Source organism: Stegostoma tigrinum, chromosome 25, assembly GCF_030684315.1.
Source record: "Stegostoma tigrinum isolate sSteTig4 chromosome 25, sSteTig4.hap1, whole genome shotgun sequence".
Classification (NCBI taxonomy): Eukaryota; Metazoa; Chordata; class Chondrichthyes; order Orectolobiformes; family Stegostomatidae; genus Stegostoma; species Stegostoma tigrinum.
This window is the reverse complement of record NC_081378.1, coordinates 27,650,011-27,670,797: the sequence shown is the minus strand read 5'-3', so window position 1 is coordinate 27,670,797 and position 20,787 is coordinate 27,650,011. Positions and strand designations below refer to the sequence as shown.

At 39.2% G+C, this 20,787-nt stretch overlaps 1 protein-coding gene across 11 annotated transcripts in view; it reads left to right on the top strand.

Annotated features, from left to right (window-relative positions):
* Positions 1 to 20,787, top strand: part of hdac10 (histone deacetylase 10) — a 38,549-nt gene that overhangs the window by 12,653 nt on the left and 5,109 nt on the right. For 10 of the 11 annotated variants that reach the window (XM_048554031.2, XM_048554029.2, XM_048554027.2 and 7 more), the window contains 9 exons: positions 105 to 194; positions 3,129 to 3,235; positions 3,962 to 4,029; positions 5,831 to 6,119; positions 7,911 to 8,007; positions 12,171 to 12,253; positions 13,534 to 13,590; positions 17,943 to 18,024; positions 20,381 to 20,569. In XM_048554031.2, coding sequence (XP_048409988.2) covers positions 105 to 194; positions 3,129 to 3,235; positions 3,962 to 4,029; positions 5,831 to 6,119; positions 7,911 to 8,007; positions 12,171 to 12,253; positions 13,534 to 13,590; positions 17,943 to 18,024; positions 20,381 to 20,569 — 1,062 coding nt within the window. The remainder of the gene's footprint in view (positions 1 to 104; positions 195 to 3,128; positions 3,236 to 3,961; positions 4,030 to 5,830; positions 6,120 to 7,910; positions 8,008 to 12,170; positions 12,254 to 13,533; positions 13,591 to 17,942; positions 18,025 to 20,380; positions 20,570 to 20,787) is intronic. The other variant, XM_059654614.1, reaches the window with a different exon arrangement.

The following is a 20,787-nucleotide window of genomic DNA, read 5'->3' as shown; positions in this document are numbered from 1 at the left end:
AAAACAAGTCTTTATTTCTAGAATGCTTCTCCAAGATGGCCTAAGTGTTTTGGCTTTAGAAGTATTGTTAGTACAATTTGACAATTTCCTGTGTCGTCCTCTAGGGTGAAATGTGTGCTACACCTGAGTGTTTTGCTCATCTGACACAATTGCTGATGCCACTAGCTAATGGGAAACTCTGTGTTGTGTTAGAGGTATGTGTGTTTTCTCCCAGACAGTGCCTGCTATTACAGAACATTTTATCAAACTATTTAGGATAGAGCACTTATCTATGCAAATTTATATGGGTAACTTTGGATCTATTATATGTACATTAAAATTAAGCATGGGTTTGCTAGTCAATATCCAGATGATGGAAAATTTTGCAAAGATGCAATTTATTCAAGTTTCACAGATTGGAATGCAGTGCAGAGATTTTTTTTGATATCATGTTGGATGACCTGACCTTTTTTAATGACCAGTATTAAACTGGTCTAATTATGTAGTTTTCCTCTGGTATTACGGGTGGAATTCAGAAAACAGAGGTGCATCAAGTTTTATCCCATTTCTGTGGGGAATTATCATTTATTAAGATATAGTCATTTGACGTAACCTGTGCCAGTGGATGCTGAATTCAAATCCCCACATTTATGTTTTGTTCTTAATCTAGTTCATTCAAGAGTTTAGATTTTGTCTCTCATTGAGGATATTAACTATAAGTCCAATCTGGGTGGATGGTAAAGAAAACTGGAGATTGTTTAGTTTCATAACTAGATGATGGAAAACACGACATTGTTCTTTGAAATACTTAAACGGCTTGAATTAGTGAAACAGATACCCAGTTACACTTTTGCTGGGTCTTGCTGATTTTGCTGTAGGCTAGTGCCCAATGGAGAACTGTTTTTAGTGGATATATACATGGTGGGGCTGGAAAGCCAGTGTAATAGCATTTAATTGAAGGTATCCCTGTGTTGTAAAGGTATCCTACAATTAATGGAGAGAGGAATGGAGACCGTGCTCCTGAATGGTAGTTGAATGATACTTTCAGGCATGTGGCAGTCTTTATTCGAGTAACAACCAGTTAATGTCGGGAGTGGGCCAAATATCTTCTGTGAAACTGGCCGTAACTTGAGAACCCAATCACTCCCTTAATCTACAGCTCAAATCGGAAGAGCGATCAATGAAGCGCTGTGGTTTTTAGTGAAGTACAGTATTTTTATACATTGTGTTACAATGATCACATATAATGTCGTTCCTGTGCCCCTCCCCTTTCTCAATACAACCTGATCAATGATGGATACTCCAATGGACAGCCTGGGTTCCCTTAGTTTTCATGATGTCTAACAGACATTGTAACCTGTAGGCACTGGGGTCTTTCCGTGTAACCTATTAATTCACATTCCAGAATTACTGCCTGTACTCCTTCGGACATGTGTCTGACTTGCTTATCTCTGAGGACTGCTTGAGTTCTATTGTTCATTGTATTCCACTTGCTATCTTTATTAAATTCTATCATTCCTCTTAAATAAAAAAGACAGTTGGCTCTGCTGTAAGATTCATTATATTCATTTTTATTATAATGTTTTGTAATTACTTCTCCTTTTCGCACTGTTTAGCTAATGAGACAAAATATGCCAGGCATCTCTTTAATGTTTTCCCCTCATGCTTTTATTATGCTTTGATTATATTTGTGTCTATAATTATGTTGAAATCTATCACTGTGATTATTTGAAGAGTCTTTAACTAGAACCTGTTTCTTAATATTGTAAGTATTTTCATAGAAACAACTAATTTCTGCTAGAGAGCTTCAGCTGCTTTTTTCATCGCTGCATGATGCTTTATTAATGCTGTTCGCCGAATGGGACGACATCCTTTCATTAACGAGACTGGAATTAATTACATGTTGTAGATTAAAGATCCTTCAAAGTTTCTTTAAAGAGACACAATTCCATTATTTCATCTGTGTTCATTACAAATCTTTGAACTGTTTACCCTTGAATATTTCCTTATCAAGACTATCTCTGCACTCCTTGTAACTTGTTCAGACAATGCTGCCTTGTAGCTTGAAATAAGCCCTCCTCAAAGGCACTATTGTTTCACTTAAATGATGAAGCAGGCTTTCAATTCTGTTTTAACCAGTTTGCAACATCAGTTAGTCAACCGTTTTGTGTCTGTCAAGTAATGGCAGTTCCAACAGGCACAATACACACAGTTTCCTTTCTTTTACTGGTCTGTCCCTTTGGCACCTGTTGTCAGGACTTGTTTGGGTGCTGCATGATGGCAGCTTCTTGACCCTGGATAGTGATTGATGTGGACAAATCAAACCATTGACAGGAGAAAAGTGGATGTTTCTGCTTGTTAGAAGGACCCTGAAATATTCTTTGAATCTTTGTGTTCAACTGACAGAAGTTGTAGGTGAAAGTATCTTTCATTGGCTTTGGAGCATGAATATTGAAAGCACAAGACATTGCAAACCACAGTGATTGGATTTGACAGGTTGAGTGTGTTTTTACATATTTTTCTATTCTCTAAGCTGGAGAATGAAAGAATTATTGTTACATGGTGTGAAGCTAGATGAACCCAGCAGGCCAAGCACCATCAGAGGAGCAGGAAAGCTTGACGAAACGTCAAGCTTTCCTGCTCCTCTAATGGTGCTTGGCCTGCTGTGTTCATGAGGCTTCGCACAGTGTTTTCTCAGATTTTTCAGCATCAGCAGTTCCTACTATCTCAATAAAATTACTATGTTGTGTTTAGACTATAATGTCACCTATTGTAATTTTTACTTCACAATGTTATTCACATGCATTTTGTTTTGAAATCTTGCTATCTCCTAACCCTTTGTGCAGAATCTTTGTTTATCCTAAAAATGCTTTATTCGTAAGCTAGATACTATACCTGAATTAGTTTGTAGTGGACAACTTTTAGCTATAGGGAATAAATAAAAAGAAATAAAACAGTTATGTCTTGAATTTCAAAATCCCCATCTTTTCCTTCCAGGTTTATTGATTTAAATAGTTTACTTGTTGAATAGTGAATTGGCTTGACGCACATGTTAATGGACTTTGAGAGAATTTCCTTTTCGTGTAAAGTGTGTCTTGTCTATTTCTATTCTCCATGAGAGCCTGTAACCATAAGGATTTTTCTTATAGGGAGGATACAATTTACGTTCCCTTTCAGAATCTGTCTGTATGACCGTCCGAGCATTACTGGGAGACCCTGTGCCTCCCCTGGTTGGGGAAATTGTGCCATGCATAAGGTATTTAATCAGTTAGTGTTGTTTTGTTTATTTTATTTTATTACATTACTCGGTTCATGTCTGACTTCAACATTGTGAAGATATCATAGAAAGATAATCAACACAAACAGAAATTATTGGAGAAGCCCCTCCAAGGGCCACTGGACTTGAAATGTTACTCTGTTTATTTTCCTCAGATGCTGCCAGACCTGCTGAGTTTTTCAAGCAATTTGTTCATTTCAGGTCTTCAGCATCCACGGTTCTTTGGTTATTTAAGGATAAACCCTATATAGTCATTAATAACTGTAAAGTTTGTGTTTAAAGTTTCTAGTGTTATTTTATTTGAATAGCAGATAGTTACATACTTAATACAAGATTTTGTTCTTAGTTTATATTTAATTCCTCACCCTAAATTTTTTTCTCCCAATTCTTGTAAAATGTGGAGTGCGTTTTATGCATTGCCTTAACAAAATTGTTCCAAAGTTTGGTATTAATAAAATTGAGTGTTTTTAATTGCCACAGGTGAAGAGTTTTTGGAGGCGAGACTGATCACCAGATCAGGACCATACATATGTTAGTGGAATCTGAGAAATGGCTACCAATATAGCCATGTTTGCATAAATTTCAAGGCTAGGAGCCTAGTGACAATTTTGCATACTTATTTGATAGCAACCTGCAGACACAGACTATTTACATTTTGTACATTAAACAGCAAAATAAATTTTTGAAAAAATTATGTCTCAACAGTGCCATAGAGTCTATTCAAAATGTGAAAGCTGTGCACCAGCCATACTGGAAGTTTTTAAAATATCAAGGTAAAATGCTTCATAATCTTCTGTAAAATCCTCTGTGGTATAATTTATAAATGGGCTTCTTTAAGTTTGTCAAAGTGGGATAAGGAATTTTACATTCATACCACTGAAGGGCTTCAGTATCCCAGAAAGAAACACTGAATACCCACATATCTCTTCAGTCACTCTGTGTAGCAAGTGTAATAGCCACATGCAGAATAAAAATGCTCACTGTGCTGCAAAAAAATATGCAGTAATTCTGTCATAGAATAGCACTATTTATTGCACTACAGTTTTTTTTTCTAGTTTTGGGAATATTTAAAATCTGTAGGCTACAGTTTCCACTTGTTTAGACCAAAAAAAGGGCAAAAATCCACCTTTAGAGTAGAGTAATCTATTGTGTTCTACATTTTTGGCAATTTTATGCCATATGCCACTATTTTTCAGAACTGGGTTGTTTCCACATGGTAATCAGTTTATGGTCCTTGTAAAATGCTATGAAGATTCCAATTATTTGTATTAGATTCAAATCTACATGATTTAGTTCTGAAAGGAACTTGCTAACTAGAGAAAAAAACAATAGGAAAATAAAAGTCGGAAAATGTGATTAGCCATTTTAGTTACCTTCATAAACTTTTCTTAGCAACAATAACGCTGAATACATCAGAATCAACCCATTCGATTGAGTGTTGAAGACTCACTGAGTCATTCATTTTACCAAATCATCCATTTTTCAGTTTTATAGCATGTCATTGTACGCAGCTGTCAATGTACAATATGTACAAATATACAGTTGATTAAACTTAATGACTTTTTTTCGTCAGCAGGTTTGCACTTTATGCATTCAATTTTGAAATGAGCTTTCTGCATTATTTCTTGTATGTATTATTAATGGTATGCAGTTGCTATTATGAACAAGGAGCAGGGATTGGCCATTTGACCCGTCAAGCACGCTACAACAATAAGATCTCAGCTGATCTGATTGCAACCACACATCCACTCTCCTGTATATCCCCAATAACTTTTCACCCCTTGCTTACCAAGAATCTCTCCATTTTTGCCTTTAAAATACTCAAGAGTGGAAAATGTTCCACACTCTCTCTTCTCAGGGAGGGAGCTCCAAAGACTCAATACTGTTTGTAAGAAACATTTTTAGCTTCATATGTGTCTGTTTTAAATGGGAGACACTAATTTTTAAGCAGCGACTCCTCGTTCTTGATTCTTCCACAAGTGATAACATCATCTCCATACTTACCCCTTCAGGAGCTCTATATGTTTCAACCAATTTACTTCTTTCTTTTCTAAACCTCAGCAAATACAAACACAGCCTGGCCAACCTTTCCTCATAAGACAACATTCTAGGAAACTGACACAAAAGCAGTGAAGATTTGAAACAAACACTGGGCTTGATGGAGCCTAGGCTTGAAACACTAACTCTGTTCCTCTGTCCACAGATGCTCGTCAACCTGAGTTTCTCCAGCATTCACTGTGTTTGTTGCACGTCACTAAAATCCTGACTTCTCCTCTTTGCTTATGGAGTGGTTTGGTTTTGTTGCTCTAGGTGCTTGGAGCCTAAAGCAGTAAATTAGTTTTACAATTAAACTGTATATACAAGGCTGGTTGAATCGAGTCCTAATACGTAAGGGCAGGCAAGATCATCGTACATTGATGGTAGGAAATGTTGTCTTGTGTTGCAAACATAATTGCTGTTTTGTTCAAGAAATAATATCTCATTTCCTATATTGTTAAATAACACGCAAGAGGGCTAAATGCATTCAAATTATGTGCGCTGTTAACCAATGTTTTACTTTGCACAATTTTTCAGATGTACTCATTAATGAGACACAACCTAAAAAACAGAACATTGGTTTTGAAGGAGGTGATCCTGAATCAAGTACGGTTACAAGTAAAGAAGAGAAGAAAGTTCCTACAGACTCTGACGTGAGTAAAGACTTTGAGGAGTTCATGGATTCCCACATGAAGAAGGTTCTACTATTAGCCCCGGCTATAAGAACTGCTTTGGCTGGTTGTGGAGAAAAGCTAAACAAATTGGATCAATGCCTTCAAGTAGAAGAGAGAAAAATCACCATAGAAGAAGCTGAAATTCTCTGCAGGTTAATTTGAATTTGCATAAGCTTTAAATTTTTGGAGATGCAGTGCATGGGTAATCTGGAGAGAATGGTTTTAAAAAAAGAATCACACAGGAAAATTGGTAAGAACTGGAAATGGAAGTCATCACAGCATTGTACAGTAAAGAAGGAGGCCATATGGCTCCTTCTATTTGCACTGGTTATTTTACCTAGTGCCAATGGCTTACCTTCTGTCGAAATGTGTTGGTTCCGTGTTTGTAATGGTTAGAGTGAAGATTAATCTAGATTGATGGAATACATCCAAAAACTATTTATACAGAATAAGCTGCAAAGTTTGAAAGTTATCTGATAACTACAATGTTTCAGAAAGTTAGTGTACAATCTAGGGAATGCACATCTCTTAGCTTGGTATCTTAATTTGACAAGAATGAACAATTATCTGCTTCTTTGCCCATTTGTCCATGGATGTATTGCCCATCCTTCTGGTGAATGTATTGGTGAACTGCCTTACAAAGCCATTACATTTGTTTGATATAAGGATACTACAGTGATGTTAGGAAGAGTTCCAGGATTTTGACCAATCAAAGTGAAGGACTACTGATGTAGTTATAAATCAGGATATTGTGTGACTTATTGGGGATCTTTTTGTGACTGTGGAGGCGGCTACGGCCATTGTTTTTCAATGGGTTTTGCCTTAGTCAGTTACCACCCTGTGTCTTGTGGATGGAGCATTCTTTTCCATTTAGAATTCCTAGTCACTGACCTGTTCCTGTAGCCAATTCTTATATAACTAGTCCAGTTCAGCTTTTGGTCAGTGATGACCTCCAAGATGTTGTTTGGGGGTTCAGCATTCAATGATGGTAATACCATTGATTGTATAGGTGTAATGATTAGGTTCTCTCTTGTTTGAGATGGTCATTACCTGCCACTTGTGTGATTCAAATGTTACTTCGCCTTTTGCCAGCCTACTCCTAGGTGTCGAGATCTTGCTGCAGATAGACACAGATTGCCTCAGCATCTAAAGCATTGCAAATGATGCTGAGCATTGTGTGGTTATCGGTAAATATTCCCACTTTTGACATTATGACAGGAGGAATGTCATAGATGAAGCAGCTAAAGATGGTTAGAAATAGGACACTGATCAGAAGAATTCTTGGCTCCTAGAACTGAGATAAATGTCCTCCAACAACCACAGCTGTCTTCCTTTCTGCTTGGTACAATTCCAGTCAGCAAAGAGTGCGCCTCCTGAATACCATTGGCTGTTGTTTTGCTAGGCCTCGATGCGACACTTCCTCAAATGCTGCCATATGACCAAGGGTAGCCACGTTCAACTCACTTCTGGAATTCAGCTGTTTTGTCCAAGTTTGGATCAAGGCGGTTTTGAGATCAGGAGCTGAGTCACCCTGGCATAACCCAAACTGGTCACCTGTGAGTAGGTTATTCCTGACAAGTGCCACTTGATAGATAGTACTATAGACTACCCTTTACAATGCTTTATTGATGACTGCAAATAGACTGGCTGGTTTAGATTTCTCCTGTATTGTAAAAGAAATATTTGAGAATGTTTAAAAGGGGATTAATAGCTGGGGGAGAAGCATATTATTAACTTGAGATAGAACTGCATTTTTGTTTACATATGCAGAGAAATTCCAATTTCTTTTTGGGGCTACAATGCGTCAATATGATGCGTCTATGTGGAAAAGCCTCTTTCAGAAAAATATAAATGATGCTACCTTTTATACGTATTTTTTCTTCTCAGCTTGAGATTAACCTTCTTTGTGATGTCCTGAAACCATTTTCCAAATTTTTCCACAGTGGTGGTGGTGGTGACTGTGTATTTCCAATGCTTGAAGATCTTTTACTGTCCCTAGGAAAAATATTTCCACTGATTGATAAAATCATGAAAAGGGAGGTAAGTGAAATTTAAGTTCTGTTGTGACAGCCAAGTTCCCGGTGATGCCGTCACTGTGGCAAGATTAGAAGTTGCTCTTGAGTTGCTGGAGAGCAAATGATGCATCCTTGTTACGTGCTTTATATTCTGAACATTACAAATGATGTTGAGCATTGTGTGGTTATCAGTAAATATTCCCACTTTTGACATTATGATAGGAGGAACGTCATAGATGAAGCAGCTGAAGATGGTTAGAAATAGGACACTGATCAGAGGAATTCCTGGCTCCTAGGACTGAGATAAATGTCCTCCAACAACCACAGCTGCCGCCCTTTCTGCTAGGTACAACTCCAGTCTGCAAAGAATGCACCTCCTGAGTACCATTGGCTTTTGTTTTGATAGGGCTCCTTGATGCTGAACATTTAAATTCTGTGATTAATACCAGTAGTTCCAAATTAGAAATTGCAACTTTATCTGTTAGGTGTTTCTGCTCTCATGTGGTGAAATTTAATGATAAATTTCTTGTTTTGGACCAAAGAGAGTGTTAATGGTGAAATTCCAGTAGAGTTGACATCGTGGGGAGAAAATTGGGAGACGGATTAAGCATCTGCAATCCTTGAAGTGTAACAGTTGGAGAGGGGCATATTTTTTGTCCTCTTTTGTGAGGGATCAGAACTAAATTCCTAATCTGTGAGAACAGAGGGCTGTTTGGAATTATAAAATATTGCTTTTGTTTTCTGGTTTTTCACAGAGATTTGACTTTATCCTATTTTTGTGACCTCTGAATTATGCTTGTGTTTGCTGATGAAATGCGACTGCGGAATGAAATGTTTAGCGTGTAACATAATACAAGCTTTAAAAATAATTGTGTGACAATAGCTATAAAGTTAAGAGGGACTAAACAGGTGGTATTATCACATTGTAGCATGCGGCAGTTTTCATTGTGATGGTCAGATTTGTTTCAAGCAGCACACAATCAGAACCAAAAAGATCATAGGGTGATAGAACAGGGCAAGGAATACAAATTACGTTTGCAAAGAAGCTGTATAAAAAGCAAGATTGACATTAGATTTAAAGTTTGTGAGGTTCTTCTAGAAGTCTAATAACAACGGGGTAGAAATTGTTCTTGAACTTGTTGGTACATGTGTTTTAAGCTTTTGTATCTTCTGCCTAACTGATCGGGGTTTGAAAGATTATGACCAGGGTGGGAGGGGTCTTTGATGTTGGCTGCCTTTCCTTGGCAGTGAGGAGTGTAGACGGAGTCAATGGATGGAAGCTTGGCTTCTCTAATGACCTGGGCAGTGTTCACAACTTACAGTTTCTTACAGTTCTGGGCAGAACAGTTGCCATGTCAAGCTGTGATGTGTCCAGATAGAATGCTTTTTTTGGTGCATTTGTAAAAGTTAGTGAATGTCCTGTGGACATGCGGAATTTTCTTAGCCTCTGCATTTGCTGTAAAGGAAGACTGTGAAATAAGAGAATGTATGATTCATTGACTATTGTTTTCTTTAAGCTCTCTTCTCAACCAACTGAGCATTTTGTTCCTGCTCACCTCTCCCAATGCCCTTTCAAACAGTCGCCCCGTACAGGCCATGTCTTCTTGAGATTGTCTCCCTGTTGTCAGTGTCAACATTTGCCATCTTCATATTTTGCTTGTACCAGAGGTGTGCAACCCAAGAGTCTATGATCCAGTGGACAATTAAAAGCATCCTTGGGTATGTAAGTATACACTGATGGAATCAGCAGAGGGTATCTGCGTACAGAACAAAACTGATAGGCAAGACAAGATTGAACAGTATTCTGAGATCCAAGGTGCACTAAATCCTTGCTGGAGAGTTGCTCCATGTTAATGATGCCTTACTAACTTTCCACACCAGGGAATGATTGCAGCAGCAAGTTGACAGACATTGTATCTCTTTCATGCATGTAAAGAGTTCAGATTGACTGTCCACATTCGAAAGTCAAATGTCATAGTTCAGGCTGTTACCATACTACTCTTTCTCAGCGCTGATAACATGATGCTGGAGGTGTTGATAATTTCACATTTAATTTGCACTTGATGCTAAAATCAATACTCACATTGTTGTGTCCAAGGTGAATAAGAGTGGGTGGAACTACAGCTGTGAATGACAAACTGAGGGTCTTTCAAGTCTACATCCTCCGTGCACTCCTTTGCATTAGTGAGACTTGGACAACATTTGCTAGACAAAAGAAAAGACTGAACAGTATTAGAGCAGAATAATGCTATGGGAATGCTTAAAAAAGCAGGTTCAAATAGAAGGAATTAGTTTAATCACGATCAGAGAAAAATAATATCAGGGACAAAGTGAAACAGAACATGTTGCTCGTGGAGCAGGCCCATTCCAACCTGCAGACAGTGTACTGAGTAGGAAGAAATACAGAGAAATCCATCAGGTACCCGGTTCCCATTGGTCCAAGGCTGACATCTAATGTTTTACTTATCGATCTTCCATATGTTTCTTTGGTTGAGAAGAATGGACTGATTGAATAATCTTTATTGAGCTTGTCTCACTTTCAGGTGAGAAAGGGAGCTGATTTTAACTGGACAATTTCATAAAAGAATGAATTGATTTTTAGACTGAGGCACCTTGGTAGTGAATCATCAGTTATCTGTAGGATCACCATTGTTCTGTACCTACACTACATCACAGCTGCAACATTGAATTATTCCAGATCACTGATTGTGAGACAGTGGAAATGGCCGTTATCACTCATCTTCTGTTGCAATTAGTAAACTTAGTACACTTCTATTACAAGGAGCATGTCCAATCAGTGTATATGCATATGGAGTGGACCTGAGTTATTGTGAGACAAAGTCTGTGGAGAAAGGGGAAGAATCAAGATGTTTTGCCAAAATTGGAGATACAAGTGTCGCTGTACAGTCTGAATATAGTTAATAGGGACATCATCAGTTCCCATTTAAGTACCCTAACTTGAGTCTACAAGTACCTATTACTATGAATGGGATAGAAATACCAGTATAGTGCTATTAAGTAGCTGTCAGAATCTTTAAGGAATGTCATTCACGTTTCGTGGGCTTAATAAATCAGTAGCAAAAATATCTTTCCATTAAATTTACTTCTGAGCAACATGTTCAAAGTTGCACATGTTGATCTCTGGCTTATGATTCTGTGATAAACTTGCATGTGCTCACATCTGTACTGAACTGTAAAGAACATAATATGGTATGCTGCTTGAATACACTTTAATGTTGAAAATCCAATTGAAATGCTAGCCATGAATGTACTGGTTTATGAATTATGAAGTCAGATCATATTGTCAACAGAATTTATTAATGTCTTTGATTTTTGAGCTAATGTTATGGTTATAAACAATATTGAGTAACATTTTTAATGTGCTATAAAATATTTTTATTGATTCTTGGTTTCTTTTTTCAGAACTTTAATGCATTAAATTTAAAATTCCCATTCTTCTGTTCAGATCCCCCTGTGACCCCCTTCTGTAGCTGTGCAGCTGGCACCAGTCCTAGAGCAATCAGTATTTTTCATTTCTGTTTTTGTCCTCACTACTTTGCTGCATCTCTCTATTGGCGGGCCTCCTTTCAACAATCCAGACATTAAGCCCTGGGATTTTTCTCCAGTTGTGTACCCATCACACCTCCCTTCAAGGTACCCCTTTAAAGCTCTTTGACCACGCTTTTGGTTACCCATTCTAATACTGCCTTAAGGAGCAGTATCCAATGTTGGCTGATGATGACCCTGGGAAGCTTTGCTATATTAAAGACACAAAATAAATGCAGGTTATAACATGAAGAAAAAGTTCTGTCTTTTTGAGAATAGTTATGTTGTATATCCACATCCATGTAGGTGATTTTCTGAATAGTTTGAGCATTGCGTTCTTTGCTAAAGCAACATCCAGTGAACATGTGATCAGTGATAATGGGAACTGCAGATGCGGGAGAATCCAAGATAACAAAGTGTGTAGCTGGATGAACACAGCAGGCCAAGCAGCATCTCAGGAGCACAAAAGCATCATTAGACGGATGAAGGGTCTAGGCCTGAAATGTCAGTTTTGTGCTTCTGAGATGCTGCTTGGCCTGCTGTGTTCATCCAGCTACATGCTTTGTTATCCAGTGAACATGTAATTGTAGAGTGATGGCTATTATTATGATCGTTTAATAACCTTTGTTTATTGTTGCATAGGTTAGAAATGGTATTGTGGTATGTTCCACACAGTCATCTGGTGTATCTGCAGCACGTTATGCTCTCAGAAGTGGAGCTAGCAGGTATATAAATGTTAAACTTTATTTTTCTTGTCTTTTTTACAATTTTCAACTCTTGCTGCCTGCTGTTCTGAGAGTAACCACGACAATGATATCACTCGTTGTCTACATGTCATCGAGATTCTAACTGTTTGCAGGTCAGACACAAGTGCTTCCTCTGAAGCAATTAGTGCTTTTAGCAGGGAATTTTGAACAGCAATCCAGAGCACAACTAGGACGATTTGTTTCCGCCAAATTTAGTGCCATGTGCAATCTGTTTTGGATTGAGAGGCTGATCGTTTAGGACTGAGTAAAGATAGATTATGTATATCAGATTGAGAGCCTTTGGAATTCTCTATCCCAGAGTGTTAAGTACTCCATCAATGAATACGTTTAAGGCTGGAATGAAAAGAATTTTGGACTCTCAAGGTACTGAGGTAATTGGGGAGTAGCAGAGAAATTGGAGTTGATGACTGAGATCTGCCATGATTGTATTGAATTGTAGAACAGGCTGAATGAGCCAAATGGCCTACTTCTGCTTCTACTTCTAATGCAACTGTGGTTCCCTGGTACTGCCCCCCACCCCCACCCCACTGAGAGTAGCTAAATGAGTCCAGACTAGAGGTCACACTTGACTATTGCCATTCATTACAAACTCAAAATACTGACAAAGGATACTGTAATTGTGTAATTGTAAACTGGCAGAGTCACTTGTTTGTTAATCTTTGAATTTACTACTGGACCTCAATGAATGAGGACCAAGTAGTCACAGTAGGTAAAAGTAATTTCTTGATGTCCAAAGCTCCCCTGTCATTGCCTAAAGTATTTTCATTTGGAATGCACGCAATGCTTTTTGGCAAATGTTTGCTGGTAAGTTGACTGAGGTGAACATATGCCACTGTTTAAATTAGGAAACTTTTCTTATGTTCAAGATTTAATTTCACAGGTTTCTAAGCATCTCTTCAAGTCTGGTCTGGTTTTTCTTTTCTTTAAATTGGATAAGTATGTGGTGAATCTGATTATCATTTAGTGCCCTAATAGAGTTTAAACCTTTTTCTCTGCTCTTTTAATATTCCATTTATGTTTGGGAACAATCTTGTTGCTATTTTCTACTGTCCTTCTAATTAGCTTCATTACTTTTTAATGTGTCGCAGTGGCAAGATGAAAAATCAGTTCAAAAAGTAACCTAGAGAGTTATTTGTAGTTATGGCATAACTTATGTGGTCTAATCTCTCTATTAGCACTTTGGTTACTGTTTAAACATTGACTTGTCTACTAATGTTGTAAATTATGTTTTCTTTAAGAGTTTTGCTTCTGCTGCTTGGAGAAGCGGATATTCCAATTGATGTTAAAGAGGATGAGTATGTTCCCTTTGTTTATCTGCATATCATGTTTAAAATCTTATTACTTTAAAATGTTCATGTTGTTAAGAATTCGTTCTAGGTGTAAGAACACATGTTTCCTTCCGAGCAATTTGTAAATATTTCCAAAAGTTTATTGGAGCTGCTTGTTGAATCCAGAGCACTTCATTGCATAGCATAGTCATGCAGCTATGGAAGGTTTCTTCACCATTTTTTTTGAATTAGCTGACCTCAACCAAGAAGAGTCTTGGCAGCAGCATAGTAACCATATAAAAATTAGCTTTAGAACATAGAACTGTACAGCACAGGAAAGGGCCTTTCAGCCCCTGATGTTATGCCAAACATGACGCCAAATTAAACTAATTCCTTCTGCCTGCCTTTGGTCCATTTCCCTCCACTCCTTACTTTTTCATGTACTTATCTAATAGCCCCTTAAACGCCACTATCGTATTTTCCTCCACCACCACCCCTGGCAGTACGTTCCTAACTCCTGCCACTGTCTGTTTTTAAAAAAAAAACTGGCCCCTCACATCTCCTTTCAACTTTCCCCCTCACCTTAAATGTATGTCCCCTAGTATTAGACATTTCAACTCTGGGGGGGGAAATGTTCTGACTGCCAGCCCTACCTATGTCCCCCATAATAGATTTCTGTCAAATAGATTTCTGTCAAATCTTCCCTCAGCCTCCACTGTTCAAGAGAAAACAACCTGAGTTTTTTTTTAGGCCATTCCTTGTAGCTATTACCCTCTAGTCCAGGTAGCATCCTGGTAAACCTCTCCTACACCCTCTTCAAAAGCTCCACATTCCTTCCTGTAATGTGGCAACCAGATTTGAATGCAATACTGTAAGTGTGGCCTAACTAAAGTCTTAGAAAGCTGCAACATGATATCCTGACTCTTGTACTCAGTTCACCTGCCAATAAAAGCAAGCACACTGTATGTCTTGCTTACACCTGATCATCTTGCGTGACCATTTTCAGGGAGGTATGGACTTGAATTCCAAGACCCGTCTCTACATCAATGCCAATAACTGTATACATATCCTTAACATTGGATCCCCAAAAGTGCACTGCCTCGCACTTACTGAATTAAACTCTGTCGCCATTTCTCTGTCCACATCTGCAACTGATCTGCATCCCGCTGTATTCTTTGACAAAGTTCTCCACTATCCACAGCTCCACTGATCTTTGTATCATCTGCAAACTTACTAACCCACCCATCTACATTTTAATCCAAGTTTTTTATAGAAATCACAAGCAGCAGAGGTCCCGGTACAGATCCCTGTGCAACACCACTAGTCATGGACCTCTAGCCAGAAGACCATCATTCCACCACTACCCTAAACCTTCTATAAGCAAGCAATTCTGAATCCATGTGGCCAAGTCACTGAATCCCATGCATCTTTAGTGCAAGGTTATAGGGGAGAAAATAGACAGAGTTTCCTGCCTTTACTAACAGTTCAAGGGACTTGGATAAACGTGCAAAATCACCAGGGAAAAAAAGATGGTATTGACTCATGCTCAAGCAACTTATTGATCATGTGAATAATGGGCAGGGGGAAAAGACAGAATGAAAGCCAGTGCCAGTCAACGAAAGCCCTTCAATCCAGAAATCCTCCTTTTAGCAAAGCAGTGATGTGTGGGGGTAGTGGTTAAATTAAAACAAAGATGTTTTCAAAAGGAGCACAGCTAAATAAAATTCATTTGTTGAGCTAATTATCACAAACTTTCATTGCTGACTTTTATTTACTTCAGCCAAATGTCCTCCCTTGGAGAAACCTTATGGTATTTCAGCTCAATGGCTGTTAGCAACAAACGAGCATCAGTATCAGAAGGCAGAGAGAGATAACAAGATGTAGAGCTGAATGAACACAGCAAGCCGAGCAGGAAAGCTGACGTTTTGGGCCTAGACCCTTCATCAGAAATGGGGGAGGGGAAGGAGGATCTGAAATAAGTAGGGAGAGAGGGGGAGGCGGATCAAAGATGGATAGAGGAGAAGATAGGTGTAGAGGAGACAGACGAGTCAAAGAGGCGGGGATGGAGCCAGTAAAGGTGAGTGTAAGTGGGGAGGTAGGAAGGAAATAGGTCAGTCCAGGGACAGGTCAAGGGGGCTGGATGAGGTTAGTAGTAGGAATGGGGGTGCAGCTTGAGGTGGGAGGAGGGGATAGGTGAGAGGAAAAACAGGTTAGGGAGGCGGGGACGAGCTGGGCTGGTTTTGGGATTCTGTAGGGGGAGGGGAGATTTTGAAGTTTGTGAAATCCAAATTGATACCATCGGGCTGCAGGGTTCACAAGTGGAATATGAGTTTTGAGTGGCATTGTTGTGGCCCTGTAGGAAGCCCAGGTTGGACATGTCATCTGAGGAATGGGAGGGGGAGTTGAAATGGTTCGCGACTGGGAGATGCAGTTGTTTAGAGGGAACCGAGCATAGGTGTTCTGCAAAGCAGCCCCCAAGCCTCCGCTTGGTTTCCCCGATGTAAAGGAAGACACACCAGGTACAGCGGATGCAGTTTACCACATTGGCAGATGTGCAGGTGAACCTCTGCATGATGTGGAAAGTCTTCTTGAGGCCTGGGATGGAGGTGAGGGAGGAGGTGTGGGGGCAGGTATAGCACTTCCTGCGGTTGCAGGGGAAAGTTCCGGGTGTGATGGGGTTGGAGGGGAGTGTGGAGCGAACAAGGGAGTCACGGAGAGAGTGGTCCCTCCAGAAAGCAGACACTGGTGGGGTTGGAAAAATGTCTTTGTTGGTGGGGTCGGATTGCCGTTGGTGGAAGTGTCGGAGGGTGATGTGTTGGATCCAAAGCCTGGTGGGGTGGTATGTGAGGACAAGGGGGATTCTGTTTTGGTTGTTATTGCGGGGATGGGGCATGAGGGATGAGTTGCAGGAAATGTGGGAGACTCGGTCGAGGGCGTTCTTGACCACTGCAGGGGTGACGTCACAGCCCTTGAAAAATGATAACATCTGAGATGTAAGGGAGTGGAATGCCTCATTCTGGCAACAGATGCGGCAGAGGTGAAGGAATTGGGAATAGGGGATAGCATTTTTGCTGGAAGGTGGGTGGGAGGAGGTGTATTCTAGGTAGCTGTGGGAGTCGGCGGGCTTGAAATGGGTATCGGTTTCTAGGTGGTTGCCTGAGATGGAGACAGAGAGGTCCAGGAAAGTGAGAGAGGTGTTAGAGATGGTCCAGATGAACAAAAGGTTGTGGTGGAAGGTGTTGGTGAAGTGGATGAACTGTTCAAGCTCCTCCTGGGAGCACGAGGCGGTATCGATACAGTCATCAATGTAACGGAGGAAGAGGTGGGTTTTAGGGCTAGTGTAGGTATGGAAGAAGGCAGTATGACTGTTGGACACAAAGCTCAAAATGTTCATGGTGTTGGTGGATGAATTCTTATCAGAAAGCGTTCCATTTGCCCAGGAAAAGTATGATGTGGAGGTGCCAGTGTTGGACTGGGGTGGACAAGGTCAGAAGTCACACGACACCAGGTTGTGGTCCAACAGGTTTATTTGAAATCACGAGCTTTCAGAGTGCTGCTCCTTCATCAGGTGGATTAGAAGAAGCAGCACTTCGAAAGCTTGTGATTGCAACTAAACCTGTTAGACTATGGTGTCGTGTGACTTCTGACCAGGAAAAGTGAATTGGGGGCGAACAATCAGAGGAAAATCTTCCTTTTTATGTGGAACTGAGAAAGTTTGACTTGAGTTGCTCTTCCAATCATATCTTGCTTCTTCCCTGTGTTTGCTGCTGATAAACTAATAAGTGAGAAGTGAGTAATGCTGGTGGACAAGGCCCACAGAGAACAATTGTTTTACCAGCTGAAGTGTGAGGCAGAGGGAAGATGAAAAATTATTTGGACCCCTGGCTGGAGGCATGCCAACAGTGAAGGCCTGAAGTCAACATAAACAGGCACTTCCTAGTACAAGAGTATTGTTTATAATCAGGAGCAAGAATTACACCTTACTTTTCTCCTACCTTTTTCAGCCTTTGCTGTTCTAAAGTCATTTGGGACCTTGTTGTATATATTAACATGTTAACAATTGGCAGCCCTTATCCTCAAAAAAAGGATACATAGAGGATAGAGTTTAAAAATTTGATTTCAACTCCCCGAACAATGAAAGGAAGTCACTCGGACATTTGTATATCCAGGTGGCTCCTACACGATTACATTTGGATACTGTTGTGTCTGTATAAATGACCAGTCTGTTGCTGATCCTTGCAATGCCCTGCCCAGTTTACTCAAATCCAGTCAGTTGAAAGATTGTAAAATTAAAAATCTGACCTGGTGGACTAGAGCTAGTTGTTTTTATGTTTTAATAAAATGCAGTATCTTAACATCTTTTGAAATGTAATTTTCAGAAAAGTTCTTGTGCTACACATGTATAGTAAACAGGATGAGAAGAAGCTAAGCAAGTACTACATTCCAGTCTGCTGGAAGGAGGTGTGTATGAAAATAACTATTCTGTACAGCTTACCTAGTGTATGTAAACTGGTTTCTATCTGGAAAAATGTTTTATGTTGCACTGAGTGGATAATTTAGATTTGTTTCATCTTTCGTAAAGACATTTAAACTCACCAGATTGCAGTTCAGAGATTCAGAAATGATACATTAATACCAGGGAAGCTACTTAATCCTTGCATAAAAGTACTTGTGTTTCACATGAGTTACCCCATTGGAGTATGTGCACTTTCCATCATAGTCTACATCTCGTGGATTTCATTGGGAGCTTGTTTCTTGGATACGTGCAGACTTTCTCTTCAGGACGATCCAGGAAAATGGAAGTAAATCTGGATCTCTTCCCTGGATAATATGTAAATTATCATTTAGGACCCTACAGGATTCAGGTCTAAATTGGAGCAATTTGAGGTAATGAAATGAGTTCTGAACTATAATTTGGGCCATGAAACAGACCAGAATCTGTAATTGATAGAGATACAAGGGTTCACTCTACAATGTTTTCATACACTTGCAGGAAATTGGTAACAGGTGTCACAGTAAGAGCGAAGATAACCATGAGGGTGATATCAGATTGTCCATTGTATATTATTAGACCAAATTTATACCGAAGTGATGAATGGAAGACCATGAAGGGACTGTCTTGAGATACTTCCCATTATTACTCAGGCAAGAAATTAGTATCCTATAATTTAACCTGTTACTACGCAACTCTGAACTTGGTCCTTGTTTCCATTGTCTGCTTAGATATCCCCTAAATTATTAATATCTCCTGCAGGATAATTGAAGCAGTTTCAGTGGGAATTAGTGGAGTTATTTGTTTGCTATAGCGATGATCCAAAGAAATGTGATGATGTATTGGTAATGTTTTCCAGTTAAGAAGTATAGTTGACAAATTGTTTAACTGTTTCAGTAAATCATCTTCCATTCAATCACATACATGAAACTGCTGTTACAAAATCTTCACAGATTCATTAAAAGTTTTGTTCTCTATTTAATACCATTTTGTTTTAGCACTCTGGACCTGCTAGTTCATTAGATCACAACTGTTCTGATATATCCTTATAATGCGTGGAAGGTGTAGAATGCAGCAGAAAGTTGATTATTTATTTGGACAGCTTCACTGCTCCTCACCACAACATGATCCCATTTATCTGCCCTTGTAGAGATTTGGGGCCAAAACAAATCGGCACAAATTGTGGGGTCTGAACCTTTGTGCTGGAGCAGATGCTGCTGTGCTATACTACCTACTGGAAAAGTCAGGATGGTTTGATGTGCATACTTATCCAAAAATGTATGCATCTACTGTTTGAGAAGGATGTTTGTCATACAAATTATTTAGGCCGTAATGGATAGACAGTTTAACTTTATGAAAAATGCTCATTGTCAAAATGAACTGCAGTTTTACTAAATTATGAAATATTATGGTGCAGTAACGAAAACTAAAATATGAAGAAAATATATACAATGTGCATCACATGTACATTCAATCCAAGCTATCCAAATAAGGACTATCATATTAGACTTCACTTCACTTTTTGCTGCCATCAGCAAGTATTCTTGTGATGCTTGACAAATCATACGAAATATGTAAGTCCTTTGTATGGTGCTGTTATGTGGATTTAAATAGTTAGTTATTCCACTGCAGCAAATGCAAATTTAGAACCTTTACAATCTGCTGAAACATAACTCGACCTTCATTTGATGTATGCTTTGCAATCCCATAAAGGTCTAACTTTGCATTTTAGAAGTCAATTTCCAATGTTTCCATCACTAGCAGCTACATCAGGGGTACTGCAGCTGCACCCTGGTGACAGCCCCCTCTGCAGTTGCAGTGGCATTAAACACAACCTGAGTAAGGCAGGACATCCTTACTGTAGTGTTTCCCAAGGCTTTTTCCACTATGACCCCATTCTGAGGCTTGAAAATTGTCACGTTCCTTCAGTAAGAATTGTGAGAGTCGGGTAGCTTGAAGGGGGGAAATATTAAAGGGGAAACCTGGTAGAGAGGGAGCATACAGTTAAAACTCGGTTGGAACCCCACAGCTGTCTTAGATGTTGTGACCCCACGGTATTCTGAACCCCACTGAGGAGCCCACCTTTACAGGTTAGGGAAATAAAAAAGTGATTTTGTGTATGACTGTTGCTGAGTAGTGCAGCAATAATCAAAATGTAGCAAAGACTATTTGCATATGATGGTTACTCCTGAAACTTTCCTCCTTTAATGCAGAGATGTAACAGTCTTAAGGAGAGGAAGGTTTTAATTTTACATGAAGGTCAGAAAATCACATTTTCAAATTCTTTTGAGTAAGCAGTTTTGATTTTGCCTCTCTATTTCGCAGGATAATAAATGGGATGGGGATCTTCTTTATTCAGTCTTTGAGATTATTCTACCCTTGGCATATGGATACAGACCTGAACTGGTGATCTTAGTAGTGGGATCTAACATTGGAATTCAAGCAATTACAATAGCTCACATGACACATTTACTCCAAGTTCTTGCTCAGGGTCGAATCCTTGTAATAAGCCAGGTATGGAAAAATTAATTGATTCTTTTGGCTTCAGGGTTTTCTTTTCCAGAGATTTAGAATATGTATTTAATATAGTTTTGTGTAAGTATGAATGTGTTGATCATAAGATAACAAAATATATCTGTGATAGATATGCATTGCTGTTTAAATTAATGGTCGATATGCAGGGCAATATATACTCTGAGCCACTCCCAATAGATCAGAAAATTAATTAGATC